The sequence below is a fragment of the Arvicola amphibius genome, chromosome 9 (assembly GCF_903992535.2).
Source record: "Arvicola amphibius chromosome 9, mArvAmp1.2, whole genome shotgun sequence".
NCBI classification, from domain to species: domain Eukaryota; kingdom Metazoa; phylum Chordata; class Mammalia; order Rodentia; family Cricetidae; genus Arvicola; species Arvicola amphibius.
Genome location: NC_052055.2, coordinates 56,933,439 through 56,950,573, shown reverse-complemented (window position 1 = coordinate 56,950,573; position 17,135 = coordinate 56,933,439). Strand labels below are relative to the sequence as shown.

The 17,135-nt window shown below is 41.1% G+C and overlaps 1 protein-coding gene across 1 annotated transcript; it reads right to left on the bottom strand.

Moving 5' to 3' along the window:
* Nucleotides 1-9,179: 9,179 nt before the first annotated feature.
* On the bottom strand, nt 9,180-13,804 carry LOC119823932 (olfactory receptor 8S1-like). The gene is made up of 2 exons (XM_038344066.1): nt 13,783-13,804; nt 9,180-10,084 (listed from the first exon to the last, which is right to left on the bottom strand). The coding sequence occupies exons 1-2, from the start codon at nt 13,802-13,804 to the stop codon at nt 9,180-9,182; spliced, it is 927 nt and encodes a 308-aa protein (XP_038199994.1).
* Between the last annotated feature and the right edge of the window lie 3,331 nt (nt 13,805-17,135).

The following is a 17,135-nucleotide window of genomic DNA, read 5'->3' as shown; positions in this document are numbered from 1 at the left end:
CTCTGAGAGAAGTTAAATCTAGGTCTGACTTATGCCTGAGCAGCCTTGGCTTGTTAGAAAAGAAATATCTCCATTCTAGGAGGCAAGCATGTAATAAAGGCCCATGTGGTATAATTTTAGCTGCATTTGTAGCATGCTGTTTTTGACTGGTTTGCTGGCTAGTCTTATGTCAATTTGACACACTAACTAGAGTCATCAGAGAGGAGGGAACCTCATTTGAGAAAATGGCTCCATAAAAATCAGGCTGTAGGGCATTTTTAAAATTAGTGATTGATGGAGGAGGGTCCAACCTATGGTGGGTGGGGCCATCTCTAGGCTGGAGGTACTGGGTTCTATAAGAAAGCAGGCTGAGAAAGTGAGGGGAAGCAAGCCAGTAAGCAGCACCCCTCTGTGGTCTCTGCATTAGCTCCTGCCTCCAGGTTCCTGCCCTAATTGAGTTCTTGTCCTGACTTCTTTCAATGATGAACTGTGCTTTGGAAGTGTAAGCCAAATAAACAGTTTCCTTGAAGACAGTGTGTCTTGATCATTGTCTTTCTGGACGCAAAACAATAGTTTATCATTAGTATGCCCAACCACTTTCTCATTAAAAAAGAATCCCTTGACCTTTGTACCACTTATTGATACTTTTTATATCTATTTATTGAACACCCTGAAGTCTGGCTTCTACTTCACTGATATTGCCAGTTTTCTTACTTTTACACATGTCTGGAAAAATTATTTCAGAGCTCGAGGAACCAGCTGTGGGCATGGACATGCCAGGATAAAATTGGCTCAAACATGTTCTCCTGAAGATGGATCGTCTGAGTCTCACTGGCTGCTTGAAATCTTTACAACCAAATTTAGACTTCACAAATGATGATGACATCATCTCAATCCCTTTAGAGGTTGGTAAATTGACTTTCTTCCCCCTCTCTATGCTTTGTGGGATTTAAACGTAGGTTCTCATGCATGGTCCATTTAACAAAACATTTCTTTTTTTGTTTTTGGTTGTTTGAGACAGGGTCTCTCTGTAGCTTTGGAGCCTGTCCTGGAACTAGCTCTTGTAGACAAGACTTGCCTTCAGCTCACAGAGATCTGCCTACCTTTGCTTCCTGAGTGCTGGGATTAAAGGCGTGCACCACTACCATCCAACTGACAAAACATCTTATTAAGGTGTGTCTGACATGTAAAATGCTGTATATGATCAGTTTGGAGATAAGCATGAACTCGTAAAGCTATCACTATAGTTGATGTTATTAATTGTACAAAATTCTGTTCATTGCCTCTGAAACACAGCCTACTTACATAACTCCACAGAGGCCTTAAACTGTAAGGTAGACAGTACTTACTCATATTATATATAAAAAAGCTTTGTGGCCCTGAATGAGGACCTGAAAAAATGGAAGGCGGCTGACACAGGGCCTCAGATCATTGGGCAAACCTGGAAGAAGACTGTTCAGGCAGAGTCTCCCCAGACTTTCCTTGAAGTGGAATATGTGGATCTTCCTCAGCTTCCTGGAGATGGGCAAGGAGATACTGTTTCACACAGAGACACCTCAGCCCACCATCCCCATTTTGGGAATCACTGCTGGTCTCACTCTCCTTGGAATTTTGGTCACTGGAGTTGTGGCTGCCTCTGTGATGAGGAAGAAGAGGAGCAGAGGGTCCCGCACTGTATCCCAGGCAGGCTTTGAACTGATTGTGTAGCTGTGATCGTAACCTTCATCATCAACTTCACTGGGTTTAGACTCTCACAGGAACTGCATCCAGAATGTACTGTGAGGGTTTCCAGACAGGATGAACTGAAGGAGAACCCACCCTGAATTTGGTTGGTACCACCCATAGCCAGGGATCCCAGACTGAATAAAACAGGAAAACTGAAAGTCAGATGAGAGCCAGTATTCTACCTGATTCCCAATCAACGGAGATGTAAGAAGTCCCAGCCACACGTCCCTAGTGCCAAGAGCTCTGTCAAATTCCTTTGCCAACATGGTCTGTACTGAAGTTACAAACCAAAATAAACTCGTCAGTTGCTTCTGTCTGACCTTTATCACAACAGTGCAAAAAGCAAGTGATACAGAAACCCAGGCTGGCCTCCAAATGCTGACTATCATAGAGATTATGGGTTTGGACTACCACATCTGACTCCAGAAATCATTCATGTAGTAAGATATAATGGATATACAGCCTAGTAGTTCCTTGTCTACGTCAGTCTTTTTATGTGAGCTGAAGACCAGCAGCTTCTGACCCATGTCTGTTATAAATCTAGAATTTCAGCTCTACATCAGACTTCCTGACTCTAGAGAACTCCTGTGCATAGTGAAGCCTGGGGCTTCCTGGTCTATGGACCTCAAGACATTTATTCATGTATCTGGAAGTGTTCCCCCCAGTGTTTTCTTCTAGCACTTTCAGAATTTTGTTACATTAAATTCTTGATCTATTTTCAATTGTTTTTTTTTAAACAGGGTAATAGTGATGTAGTGTTATTTTCTACCACTTACTGAAGAGGTGTGTTTTTCAATTGTGTTTTTTTGGTACTGTTGTTGAAAATCAAGTGGCTTTAAGCAGGGATTATTTCTGCATCCTCTACCTCTCTTATTGGCAAATATGCCTGTTTCTGTGCCTGTACCATGCTGGTTTTGTTAATTTGGGATAGGTACTGTAATTCTTCCAACATTGCTCCTTCTGCCAAGAATTACTTTGGCTATTAAAGGTCTTTTGTTCTTCCACATGAATTTTAGCATTATTTTCCCTTGTTCTTTGAAGAATGTCATTGGGATTTTTGTCAGATTTACAGTGAATTTCTAGATTTCTTTCAGTATTACAGTCATATTCAGAATATTAATTCTGTATATTCATGAACATCTAGTTATGGAGGACTCTCATTGGTTAATAAAGAAACTGCCTTGGCTTTTTGATAGGGCAGAATTTAGATAGGTGGAGTAGAAAGAACAGAATGCTGGGAGGAAGGGAAGTTAGTCAATCGTCATGCCTCTCCTCTCTGGGCAGTCACCATGACTCTCCTCTCTGAGATGAATGCAGGCTAGAATCTTTCCGGTAAGCCACCTCATGGTCCTACACAGATTACTAAATATGGGCTAAGCAAGATGTGATAATAATAAGAGGCTAAACTAATGGGCCAGGCAGTGTTTAAATGAATACAGTTTGTGTGTTGTTATTTCAGGGCATAAGCTAGCCAGTGGCTGGGTTTCCGGGCGGGATGAAAAGCAGGCCTGTCTGCAGTTCCTTCTACAATCTAGTATGTATTTGTATGTTCACAAAGGATCTTCCAGTGTCTTACTACATTTCTTTCTTAACCATTTTCTGTTTGCTTATTTGTTTGTTTTATTATGTAGAACAGATTGATCCCAAAGTTTTGGCCTCCTGAATACTGGATTACAGATGAGCCACCATGTCCAGGTTTCTTTGGTACTTACAGCTTTACTTATAGATGTCTTTAACCTCTTTATTTGAGCTTAGTCCTAGGTATTTATTTATTTATTTATATTTTATATTTATTTATTATGTATACAATATTCTGTCTGTGTGTATGCCTGCAGGCCAGAAGAGGGCACCAGACCCCATTACAGATGGTTGTGAGCCACCATGTGGTTGCTGGGAATTGAACTCAGGACCTTTGGAAGAGCAGGCAGTGCTCTTAACCTCTGAGCCAGCTCTCCAGCCCCAGTAGTTGTTTTCTGAGCCTGCCTTATTTCACTGACATATGGTCCCTCAGACATCTCTGTGTTGTTGCATATGTCAGAATTTCCTTCTTTATGAAGGCTGAATATTATTTCATTATTGTGTATGTATGTATGTGTTATGTGTTATGTGTTATGTGTATGTGTGTGTGTACATGTTCACGTGTGTGCATGCGCATGTCTGTGAATGTGTGTGGAGGCCAGAAGTTGAGATAGAGTCTCAGTCTGAATCTCAATAATCACCTGTGGACTAGCTCCTGGTAAGCCTGAATATCTGCCTGGCTCTATGCCTATCTTCCAACTTACAGCCAACGATGCAGCTCTTAGATTGCATGTGGGCCCTAGGGAGATCCAACTTTGTAGCATACTCTCTCTTTCTTCATTTGTCAATATATATTTAGGTTGTTTCTATGTTTTGGCTATGTAAACTTTGCTGCAATGAACATATGAATATATTTTTGGGATATATAAATATTTTAATTCCTTTCAGTAGGCAACCAGAAGTGTGTGTGTGTGTGTGTGTGTGTGTGTGTGTGTGTGTGTCACTGGATTATATAACACTTGTATTTTTATTTTTAAGTATTTATTTTTATCTCATGTATACAAATGTCTTGCCTGTGTGTAGGTATAAGCATTACGTACATGTGCTTGCTACAAGCTTTTGCTTCTGGTGTTTATACTCTTTTGTCTTCTTTTCTGTGGGTTTCCCCAAGCTCTGAGAGGAGGAATTTGAAGGAGAGATTCCTTATATGACTGGCTGTTTGAAGGTCTCTCACTCTCTGTATAATGTCTGACTGTGGGTCTCTGTATTTGTTCTCATCTCCTGCAGATGGAAGATTTTCTGGTGATGGCTGAGCAAGGCACAAGTATAGCAGAATATCATTAAGAGTTATTTCACTGTAGGGTGAAGGCTCATATGTAGGCACCAGCTCAATGCCTCCATGTTGGGGAGAGCAGCCTATAGTCTTGCCAACAGCCTGGGTTGTTTGGGAATTCCCATGGGACTCCTTTGATCAACAACTCAATTAGATGTAACTAATTCTGGTACTGGAAGCTTCATTTGGCGACAAGAGATGGCCATTTGGAACTCTGTCTCCTGTGCTGTGAACCCCCCCCAGATCCTGAATTTCTGGTAAACAACTTGTAATGCTTGCAGCTGGTTTGAGCACGAGACCCTCAGGAGTTCCTGATGGCAGGGGAGTGGTTTCTGGTGCATTTGGCTGGGGCATGGCTATCAGTTAAGGATCCCTATATAAGCTGCCCCTGGACACAATAAAGGGGGCATTCTGGCATCAAGAATGACCTGTGTCTGTATCTGTGTGTGTATGTTTAAATCTCTAGCCCCTTGCCTGATTCATGAACTGTATGGTAGCACATAGAATGCAGATGGGTATGGTGCGCTACAATCTCCCCCATTACTTTGGCTATTTCATTTAGATCACCTTCATATAGTATATATTTTAGGAAGCTTCTACATTATTATATCTACTACCCCAAAACTGCCCTTAATTCTAGCCAAATCTCCTCATATTCCCTTCCTTGTTCCCTTTCCCTTCCACCCCTCACTCGATCCTCCATCCAACCATAACTATTTATTTTATTTTACTTTCCTAACAAAATCTACCTCACCCCACTAGTCCCTTGCTTTATACCTAGCCTCTTTGGTTCTATGGATTGTATATTGCTTATCACTGACTTAACAGCTGATATCTACATATATGCAAATACATATCATATTTGTCTTTCTGGGTCTGGGTTACCTCACTCAGGATGATTTTTTCTAGTTCCATTTTTTCCTGTTTTTTGAAGACAGGGTTTCTCTGTGTAGCTTTGGCTGTCTTGGAACTTACTCTGTAGACCAGACTGACCTTGAACTCAAAGAGGCCTGCTTTTGAGTGCTGGGATTAAAGTGATGTGCCACTGTTGCCCAGCTAGTTCCACCTATTTACCTGTGAATTTCACGATTTTATTATTTTTAATGGCTAATATTCCATTGTGTAAATTTACCACATTTTCTTTATCCATTCTTCTGTTGAAGGACAAATAGACTGTTTCCAGTTTCTGGCTACTAAAAAGAGAGCAACCATGAACATGGTTGAGCAAGTGTCTGTGGTAGCATGAAGTATCCTTTCGGCATATGCCCAAGAGTGATTATAGCTGGATCTTGAGGTAGGTAGATTACCATCTTCCTGAAACATTGCCACGTGGACTTCCACAATACCTCTACAAGTTTGTACTCCCACCAGCATTGGGTAAATGTTCCCTTACTCCACATCCTCTCCAGCATGAGCTGTCACTTGTGTTATTGATCTTAGTCATTTTGATGGGTGTACCTTAAAGTATTTTTGAAGCTGAAAAAGAAATCAGAGAAACATCACCCTTCACAATAGCCACAAATAACATAAAATATCTTGGAGGTAACATTAACCAAAGAAGTGAAAGACCTGTTAGACAAAACTTTAAGTCTTCGAAGAAAGAAATCGAACAAGATATCAGAAAATGGAATGTAAACTTGTAGAACCACTTTGGAAATCAGAGTGGTGGTTTCTCAAAAAATTGGGAATCAACCTACCTCAGGAGCCAGCAATACCACTCTTGGGCCTATACCGAAAGATGCTCAATCATACTACAAAAACGTTTGTTCAGTTATGTTCATAGCAGCATTATTTATAATAGCCAGAACCTGGGAACAAACTAGATGCCCCTCAACCGAAGAATGGATAAAGAAAATGTGGGATTGTTTGTCATGGCCAGAACCTGGAAACAACCTAAATGCCCCTCGACTGAAGAATGGATAAGGAAAATGTGGAACATTTACAAAATGGAGTACTACACAGCAGAAAAATATAATGACATATTGAATTTTGCAGGCGAATGGACGGAGCTATAAAACATCATTTTGAGTGAGGTAACCCAGACCCAGAAAGATAATATCACATGAATTCACTCATAAGTTAATGTGGGAGGGTCTTCTGTTTTGTGTTGATTTCATTGGTTAATAAAGAAACTGCCTTGGCCATTTGATAGGCCAGCCCTTAGGTGGGTGGAGTAGACAGAACAGAATGCTGGGAGGAATAGGGAAGTGAGGCAATCGCCATGCCTCTCCTCTCTGGGTCAGACACCATGGAGCCAGCCGCCAGGTCAGACATGCTGAATCTTTCCTGGTAAGCTACCACCTTGTGGTTCTACACACATTATTAGAAGTGGGTTAATCAAGATGTGAGAATTAGCCAGTAAGAGGCTGAAACTAATGGGTCAGGCAGCGTTTAAATGAATACAGTTTCCGTGTAATTATTTTGGGTGTAAAGCTAGCTGGGTGGCGGGAAGCAGCCTGCTGCTCCTTCTACAATAAATGTTTTTTAAACATAAACCAAAGAAAACCAGTGCACAAATCACAATTCCAGAGAACTTAGACAACACTGAGGACTCTAAGAGAGACATACATAGATCTATTCTACATGGGTAGTAGAAAAAGACAGGATCTCCTGAGTAAATTGGGGGCATGGGGACCTTGGGAGAAGGTTGAAGTGGAGGAGGAGAAGCAGGGAGGGGAGCAGAGAAAAATGTAGAGCTCAATAAAAATAAAAAAAGAAAAAAATTGGCACATTTACATGTTAGAGTACTACTCAGTGGTAAAAAGCAATGACATCTTGAAATTTGCATGCAAATGGATGGAACTAGAAAAAACTATCCTGAGTGAGGTGCCCAGACCCAGAAAGATGAACATGGTATGTACTCTGGATACTAGCTATAAAGCAAAGGATATTGAACCTATAGTTCATGATCCTAGAGAAGCTAAGTAACAAGATGAACCTTAAGAAAAACATACATAGCTCCACCTGGAAAGGGGAAACAGACAAGATCTCCTGAGAAAATTAGGAGCATGGGGATGTGGGGAGTAGGGAGGGCAGAAGGGGAAGACAAAGGGAGAAAGGGAGAGGAGAGGGAATGGGATAGTCGAGATGGAGGAAGGACAGAGATGAGAGCAAGGAAAGAGATATTTTGATTGAGGGAGCCATTAATGGACTAGCAAGAAACCTGGCACCAGAGAAATTCCCAGGAATCCACAAGGATGTCCCCAGAAAAGACCATAAGCAATAGAGGAGAAGGGGCCTGAACTGGCCTTGTCCTATAGTCAGACTGATGAATATCTTAAATATAACCATAGACCCTTCATCCAGCAACTGATGGACACAGAGTCAGAGACATGCATCAGAGCACTGGACTCAGCTCCCAAAGTCCAGTTGAAGAGTGGGAGGAGTGAAAACATGAGCAAGGAGGTCAAGACCATGATGGGTTCACCCACTGAAACAGCCTACCTGAGCTAATGGGAGCTCACCAACTCCAGCCAGACAGGGAAGGAAACAGCATAGGTCCAAACTAGTGCCTCTGAATGTGGTTGACAGTTGTATGGCTGGGGCAGACTGTGGGGCCACTGGCAGTGGCACTGGGATTTATTTCTACTTCATGTACTGGCTTTTTGGGATCCTATTCTCTTTGGATGGATACCTTGCTCAGCCTAGATATAGTAGGACCTTGGACCTTCCCCAAAGCAATGTGTTTTACCCTCTGTGAAGAGTGGATAAAGGGTGGAGTAGGGAGGTTAGATGGAGGAAAGAGGAGGAAGGGAGGGAGTGGGATTGGTATGTAAAATGAAAAAAGTTGTTTGCTTTCTTTTTAAAAAAATAAAATATTCAAGTCAATAGACTTAAAAAACCTACATTGTTCTTCACAGTGTGATTTGCCTTCAGTGTGATTTTTATATTATACAGCTTATGGCTTTATATGTTTGGTAGTAAATTTATTAATTATTTCTTTTATTTTTGATATTATAATGTAATTACATCATTTCCCCTCCCATTTCCTCTGTTCAAGCCCTCCCCTATATTTCTCCTTGCTCTCTTTCAAATTCATGTTTTCATTAATTCTTGTTACATATGTGTATGTATAGCCATGTATATTCCTGAATATAACCTGTTCGGTCTGTATAACGTCACTTGTATATGGTTTTTCGGGACTGCCTGTTTGGTATTGAAGAACCAGCTGACGTGATTTTCTCTTGGGAAGACGATTTCTCTGTCTCTCAGCATTCCTTAGCTGCTTGTTGCTCTATGTGTAGAGTTGAGGCCTCATGGTCTTCCCCATCCTCTTTGTTCTCTAAAGGCAAATATTTTTTTTTGTAAAAGAAACAATGACTCGAACCTAGAGCTGTGTGCTTTCTAGTCAAGTATTTTACCACCGTTCTGTGTTCCCAACATGTCTGTTTCCTTTGGTTATTTTCCTGTCATATTGTTCTCCTCTGTGGAACACTATCTTTGTATTCTGTTCCAACCAACAAGTGCAGACTTTACAAATAAAAGTTCGAAATCAAGAGCTTGCACCTTGGAATGATGAGATTAGATGTTCACGGAATATCCCTCCCCCCAAATATCTGACACTATGTGTTTGAAGGATATAAAATAAAAGAACATAATTATGCCATTTTACACAGTTCACTACTTAAAGAGGATACTTTCTCCATATCCTTTCCACAACCGCCTTTACCTCCTTGTTTTTCAGGCTGTAGAGGAGGGGATTCGGCATGGGTGTGACTGCGCTGTACTGCAAAGACAAGAGCAAACCCAGGGAAGAACCAGAAGGGGGCATGAGATAGCAAAGAAAGCCTGACCCAAAGAACACGGTCACTGCAGTGAGGTGGGACGAGCAGGTGGAGAAGGCTTTGCTTCTGCCCATCGTGGAGCTGATGCTCAGCATGGTGGAGACAATGCGGGCATAGGAGAAGAAGATTGGGATAAAGGTTCCCAGCCCATGCAATAAGCTGGAGCAAAGCAGGATGTCAACAGTGACGGAGATATCTGAACAGGACAGGGGGAAAAGGGCAGGCAGCCCACGGGGGTAGTGGTGAATAGTCTGAGCCTCACACAAGTCCAGGTTCACAGCCAAGAGCACAATGATGGTTGCATTGAGAGAGGCCACGCCCCATGAGACCAACACAAGCCTCGCACACAGCTCAGTTCTCATCACCTGGCCATAAAGCAGTGGATGGCAGATGGCAGCATAGCGATCATGAACCATGACGGAGAGCAGGCAGGCTTCAGTCCCAGAAGAAAAAAACACAAAGAAGACCTGAGCCAGGCAGCCCTCTATCGAGATGCTTTTCTTCTCAGACAGGAGGTCCTTCAGCAGCTTTGGTACCGTGACGGATGAGAAGCAGAGGTCCAGGAAGGACAGGTTGCTTAAGAAGAAGTACATGGGCGTGTGGAGGTGGGAGTCAGCCCTGATCACCAGCAGCAGCATCAGGTTCCCCGTCATGGTGAGGAGGTAAATCCCCAGGAACAGCACGAAAAGCAGAGCCTCGATGAGGGGGTTGTCAGAGAGCCCCATGAGAAGGAACTCTGTGATGGCCATTTGTGGTTATTTCCTCGGAATAAAGTGGGAAGAGGGGTGAGGTTTTCCGTGGTTTTCGTGTTATCTAGGACATCACCTTGCCTGCTCCTACGTTTTCCCCTTGTGATGAGTTTGTCCTTCTTCTCTGACACCACTCTTTGCTCATGGTTTACATAGTTCAGAGAATTCCATTCCTGCTCCACAGGGCTTACCAGATATAGTATTGCTAGGTTACTTACACATGTAGGTTTTTTTTTTCCCTCTGAGACAGGGTTTCTCTGGAGCTTTGGGGCCTGTCCTGGAACTTGCTCTTGTAGACCAGGCTGGCCTTGAACTCGCAGAGATCGGCCTGCCTCAGCCTCCCGAGTACTGGGATTAAAGGCATGCGCCACCACTGCCTGTCTACACATACAGTTTTTATTGCGTGTTCTACAGTAGCTCAGAAACCCATATTCTCATTGTGTCTTAAAGAACACAATGCCAATGACAACGGTTGCTCCAAATGTCCCACTTGCTGTATTCCCCCATTCAGGATAAACCACAGATACTTACCAGCACATGAAATTTTATTAACATCAAAAAAATTGTATTCAGAGGACTTTCTTACTCTTCTTGTTTGTTTCCATAGCAATTCTAGGAAGTATTTCAGGTATCTGAGAGTTATTTTTATTCTGCCCTGGTGAAACGCGACAATGAGTGGTGCTGATGTCAAGTAGAGGAGCCAAAAATAATGCCCTTGCTTCTCTAATTCTTAGTCCAGTATTTTAGGTGGGTACCACGTGAGTAAAGAGCAATTTTCCTACCACAATATTCTGGAATTTTCCTTGCTTACTCTATCTTGATTTTCAATCATCTATCTTTCCTCTCTTTTATTATATTTTTGTGAAACTTGAGGAAAATTTTATTAGAATTAAAAAAAAAAAAGAAACCAACAAAAACCATAGGGCGCAAGTTGCAAATCCCCACAGCACCCTGGAGGGGAGATGGAGGAAGGCAGCCATGCTGTTTGAATTCCGTGTGGAGGTCAGCTCTCTGGAGGACAAGCACCATGAGCCAGGGAGGGGAGTTCTAGAGCAGGTGAAAACCCCAAACACTAGAGAAAGCTTGCCGAGCATCAGAAAGAAAGAGACGAAAAAGGACAGGTCACACCTTTCTGGTTTAGGTCTGTGAAAGGCAGGCGGACCTGACAGACATTCATGGTGGCTCTGGACTGACTGCATGGGGGGCGGGATTTTCCTTTTTTTTTTTTTTTTTTTTTTGACAAGGTCTTATCCATTCCAGGCAGGCTTTAAACTCATTATCTGAGGGTGACCCTGACCTCTTGATTCTCCAGCCTTTAATGCTGGACTTGCAGGCATGCACCAGCCTGCCTGGGGTCGTTTATTTTCTTTAAGAACAGAAGGTTTTTCTCTTGTGGCTTCACTTATCCTCCCATTCACTTCAATGTCCTCTTCTGTTCTAGTGGTCCGAGCTCATATGTGCCTTTCAGCCTCAATGCAAGCCTTGTTATTTCTCCCTCAGTATAGCTTAAATTCTGCTCCTAAGGGCGCGCCCATCAACCAAAGCTAAAGAGCAGCTTAGCCCCCAGCCAAGGTTACCTGTGAGTGTGGACAAACAGAGGCACGTGTGTGTGCAAGGTTACCTGTGAGTGTGGACAAACAGAGGCACGTGTGTGTACAAGGTTACCTGTGAGTGTGGACAAACAGAGGCACGTGTGTGTGCAAGGTTACCTGTGAGTTCTCTTCTAGGTTTTAAATTGTCTTAATTTAGAAAGTCCAAATGCTCTGGGATTGTAAACTGTAGGCTGGTTTTGTTTTATGTCTAAAAGCCACTTATGAGTGAGTACATATGATATTTGTCTTTCTGGGTTTGGGTTATCTCACTCAATATGATGTTTTCTAGATCTATCCATTTGCCTGCAAATGTCAAGATGTCATTATTTTTTCTGCTGTGTAAATGTAACACATTTTCCTTATCCATTCTTTGGTCGAAGGCATTTAGGTTGTTTCCAGGTTCTGACTATGACAAACAAAGCTGCCATGAACATAGTTGAGCACATGTCCTTGTGATACGATTGAGTATCCTTTGGGTATATACCCAAAAGTAGGATTGCCGGGTCTTGAGGAAGGTTGTTTCCTAATTTTCTGAGAAATCTCCATACTGACAGCCAAAGGGGTTGTACCAGTTTGCATTCCCACCAGCAACAGAAGAGTTTTCCCTTTTCCCCACATCCTCTCAAGCATAAGTTGTCATGAGTGTTTTTGATCTTGCCCATTCTTATAGGTGTAAGATGGAATCTCAGAGTTGTTTAGATTTGCATTTCTCTGATGACTAAGGATGTTGAGCATTTCCTTAAGTGTCTTTCAGCCATTTTAGACTCTTCTGTTGAGAGTTCTCTGTTTAGGTCTGTACTCCATTTTTTTTTTATTGGATTATGTGATATTTTGGTGTCCAATTTCTTGAGTTCTTTTTGTGTTTTGGAGATCAGACCTCTGTCTGATGTGGGGTTAGTAAAGATCTTTTTCCATTCTGTAGGCTGTCATTTTGACTTGTTGATCATGCATGTCCTTTGCTTTACAGAAGCTTTTCAGTTTCAGGAGGTCCCATTTATTAATTGTTTCTCTCAGTGTCTGTGCTACTGGTGTTATATTTAGGAAGTGGTCTCCTATGCCAATGTATTCAAGTGTACTTCCTACTTTCTCTTCTGTTGAGGTCTTTGATCCATTGGGACTTGAGTTTTATGCATGGTGATAGCTATGTATCTATTTTCTTTCTTCTATATGTTGAAATCCAGTTATGCCAGCACCATTTGTTGAATATGCTTTCTTTTTCCATTTGATTTTTTTGCTTCTTTGTCAAAAATCAGGTGTTTGTAGGTGTGTGGATTAATATCTGGGTCTTTGATTTGGTTGAGTTAGTCCTCCTGTGTGATTTTATGCCAATACCATGCTGTTTTCAGTACTGAAGCTCTGTAGTAGAGTTTGTGATTGTGATGCATCCAGAAATTTCTTTATTGTACAGGATTGTTTTGGCTATCCTGAGTTTTTTGTTTTCCCATATGAAGTTGAGTATTGTTCTTTCGAGGTCTGTGAAGAATTTTGGTGGGCACTGCATTGAATCTGTAGATTGCTTTTGGTAAGATTGCCATTTTTACTATGTTAATTCTGCCTACCCAAGAGCATGGGAGATCTTTCCACTTTCTGGTGTTTTCTTCAATTTTTTCTTCAAAGATTTAAAGTTCTTGTCATAAGGTCTTCCACTTGTTTGGTTAAAGTTACTCCGAGATATTTTATGTTATTTGTGGCTATTGTGAAGGGTGATGTTCCTCTGATTTCTTTCTCAGCCAACTTATCATCTGTGTATAGGAGGGCTACTGACTTTTTGAGTTAATCTTGTATCCTGCTAAATTAGTGAAAGTGTTTATGAGTTGTAGAAGTTTCTTGGTAGAATTTTTTGGGTCACTTATGTAAACTATCACATCATCAGCAAATAGTGAGAGTTTGACTTCTTCTTTTCTGATTTGTATCTCCTTGATCTCCTCTTGTTGTCTTATTGCTCTAGTTATGACCTCAAGAACTATATTAAATAGATATGGAGAGAATAGGCAACCTTGTCTTGTTTCTAATTTCAGTGGGATTACTGGGAGTTTTTCTCCATTTAGTTTGGTGTTGGCTTGCTGTATATTGTCTTTATTATGCTTAGGTTTGTTCCTTGTATCCATGATCTCTCCAAGACATTTATCATGAAGGGATGTTGTATTTTGTCAAAGGTTTTTTTCAGCATCTAATGAGATGATCATGTGGTTTTTATTTTTCAGTTTGTTTATATGGTGGATTACATTGACAGATTTTCGTATGTTGAACCATCCCTGCATCTTTGGGATGAAGCTAACTTGATCATGGTGGATAATTTTCTGATTTTTTTGGATTTGGTTTGCCAGTATTTTGTGAGATTTGTCTGTAATTCTCTTTTTTAGTAATGTCTTTCTGTGGTTTTGGTATCAGGGTAATTGTAGTCTCATAAAAAGAGTTTGGCAATGCTCCTTTTGTTTCTATTGTGTAGAACAATTTGAGGAGTACTAGTATTAGTTCTTCTTTGAAAATCTTGCAGAATTCTGAGCTGAAACCATCTGGTCCTGTTTTTTTTTTTTTTTTTTTTTTGGTTAGGAGACTTTTGATGACTGTTTCTATTTATTTAGCAGTTATACGTCTATTCAATATGCTTATGTGGTCTTGATTTAATTTTGGTAAGTGATATTTATTCAGGAATTTGTCCATTTCCTTTAAGTTTTCCAATTTTGTGGAGTACAGGTTTTCAAAATATCACCTGACGATCCTCTGGATTTGCTCCGTGTCTGTTGTGTCGCCTCTCCACTTCTGATTTTGTTGGTTTGGATAAAGGTTCATCTATTTTATTATCCCGTAGAACCAACTCTGTGCTCATTGATTCTTTGTATTCTCTTTGTTTCTATTTTGTTGATTTCAACTCTCAATTTAATTATTTCCTGGTGTCTAGTCCTCCTGGGTAAGTTTGCTTCTTTTTTGTTCTAGAGTTCTCAGGTGTCTAGCTGTCAGTCTGGTTCCCCAACCCTAAAGGCAGAAGCCATTTCCCAAGACCTAAGTAGCACTACACAGGTTCCTTCATTTTTTATCTATAACTATCTACTCTATCATCTATCTATCTATCTATCTATCTATCTATCTATCTATCTATCTATCTATCTATCTATCATCTATCATCTATCATCTATCTATCTATCTATCTATCTATCTATCTATCTATCATCTATCTATCTATCTATCTATCTATCTATCTATCTATCTATCTATCTAATCATCTATCTATCTATCATCTCTGTCTGTCTGTCGTCTGTACATCTATCTATTTATCATCTTTTGTGTTTTTTATCTTGGCTTTTATATTAAATTGCATCTTTATGTCCCATAGTCTATTCTGAGACTCTATGTTAGATTTTAGTTTTCTATAATATTTTCACCACTGTATGTTGTATTTTCTTGACATTTTTCTTATATTTCAATTTTGACATTTTTTTCAGCTTCTCTTTTTGCTCCTAATCTGCTTATTTTCAATATTATGTTTCCAAATTTTCTTTTTTTTCCCTGTCTTTTGTAGATTCCAGGTCTCTAGAAAAATCCTCTATTTTGTTCTCTCCTCTCTCAAACAAATCGGAGTCTCCAGTAAGATATTAGTCACTTGTAAATATGCTTCTACAGTTTTTTCTTCTTTTTTGGTCATGATTCTATTTTCGGGAATATTTGACATTTTTTTAATGCAACTGAAACACTGTGTTCTCGTACTGCAGGAAAAGACTCTAATTTGGTATAATCTCAGAGGCAGACAATTCTTTAAAATTGTTACAGCATATATACTTACTGGATCATGATTTTCACTATGGCCTTTGTGCAGCGTATTATGTACTTCCATTCTGTCCACCCCATTCGCCTCTTTTCTCCTCTCCCACTGCTGATTCCCTACACTGCATTTACTGTAGATTATTATGGGATGTCCCCTAGTAATTCTATTTTAATCAATGAGTTAAAATTTGCCTTCTAACTAAAACCAGGTCAGTATATAAGGAGGTGAACAATTTCAGAACCTAATGTATCCTTCTAGTGCAGCCCGCTTGTTGTACGGGCTGCGTGACTGTCCTAGTTAGGATTCTGCTGCTGCGATGAAACGCCGTGACCAAAAAGCAAGCTGGGGAGGAAAGGGTTTATTTGGCTTACACTTCCAGATCATAGGCATCATCGGAGGAAGTCAGGACAGGAGGCAGGTGCTGATACAGTGGCCATGGAGGGGTGCCGCTTACAGCTTGCTTTCCCTGGCTTGTTCAGCCTGCTGGGCCCTCCCACATTGATCACTAATTGAGAAAATGCCCTACAGCTGGTTCTCATGGGTGCATTTCCTTAACTGACGCTCCTTCTTCTCTGATGACTCTAGCTTGTGTCGACACACAAAACCAGCCAGTACAGTGACAAACTCTCACCCCTGTGGTTACATTCTATGCCATATAGTTACTTAATATGTTGTGTTCAGATTCTGTTTCTAAAAGAAATAAAAGTTGTCTTCCTTGCCACATAACATATGTATTTATATTTACAAAATCCTAGGGAGTATAGGAAATTCTGTTGGACTAGGTAGTCCTCCTATGTGTGGTGGCAAATACAGGGAAATGGTACCTTGAGTCTATTCGGGACACAGTGTGTTAGACATAAAAAGAGCCTTTGGTCCTCACTCCTGAGGCCTTTTTTCTACACGCAAAAGGTCCCTGAACCTTGAGAAGAAGAACAGGAGACAGAGAACGAGTGTACAAGCTGTGGCTCAGGTTTCCTCCTATTGCTGGGAGCTGTGGCTCAAGGGTTCTGTCATCACATCCCACAACTCAGGAAGAACCAAGATGGTATTTGTTTACATCACATTTATTTCCTCCAGTGTTTATCTGCTGGATTCTTTGCTTGGCAGTTCAGATGTGCCTGGCTCTCGGTTGATTTCCAAGTTCCTAGTTGCTGTTGTAGATTCTGGCGCTGAGGATGTCTGTCTCATAATCGTTGTTTCTCAGGCAACCGAGGTGAGTCCTGGAAGATAATGTACTGGTCAGGTGTCATGGAAGGTGTGCCTGTGGTCATGTGACCAGCTTCAGGCTCCCATCTAGACATCCAACATAAATCAAGGGAAGAGAGCTATCACTATGAATTGAGTGCCCGAGCAGACCCAGCTCAGCATCCTTGGCATTGTGCCCTTGCTGCACCAACAGGAAAGAGTTCCTCCTCCATAGCCAAATCAAAAGTGGGTTTTCAGAGACGACAAGAGCTTTTTGACTGCAGTTGCCCTTTTAGAACGATGTAATCTTATTTTGAATATAAGAATTTGTGTGTGTTTTGATTATTTATTGGGAAATGGGATACATGATTTCAAAGGGGACACTTAAGAAAATACATAGTCACTGTGTTAAGACTCAGGCAGAGCCGGGCGGTGGTGGTGCACGCCTTTAATCCCAGCACTCAGGAGGCAGAGGCAGGTGGATCTCTGAGTTTGAGGCCAGCCTGG

Bases quoted from the DNA above. Each gene is read 5' to 3' on its own strand.
- LOC119823932 (XM_038344066.1), bottom strand. From the start codon at position 13,804: ATGTCTTGGAGAGATCATGGAT. The intron at 10,085-13,782 runs ACAAGGAACAAA...AACCACAAATGG, and splicing joins GTCTTGGAGAGATCATGGAT to CCATCACAGAGTTCCTTCTC.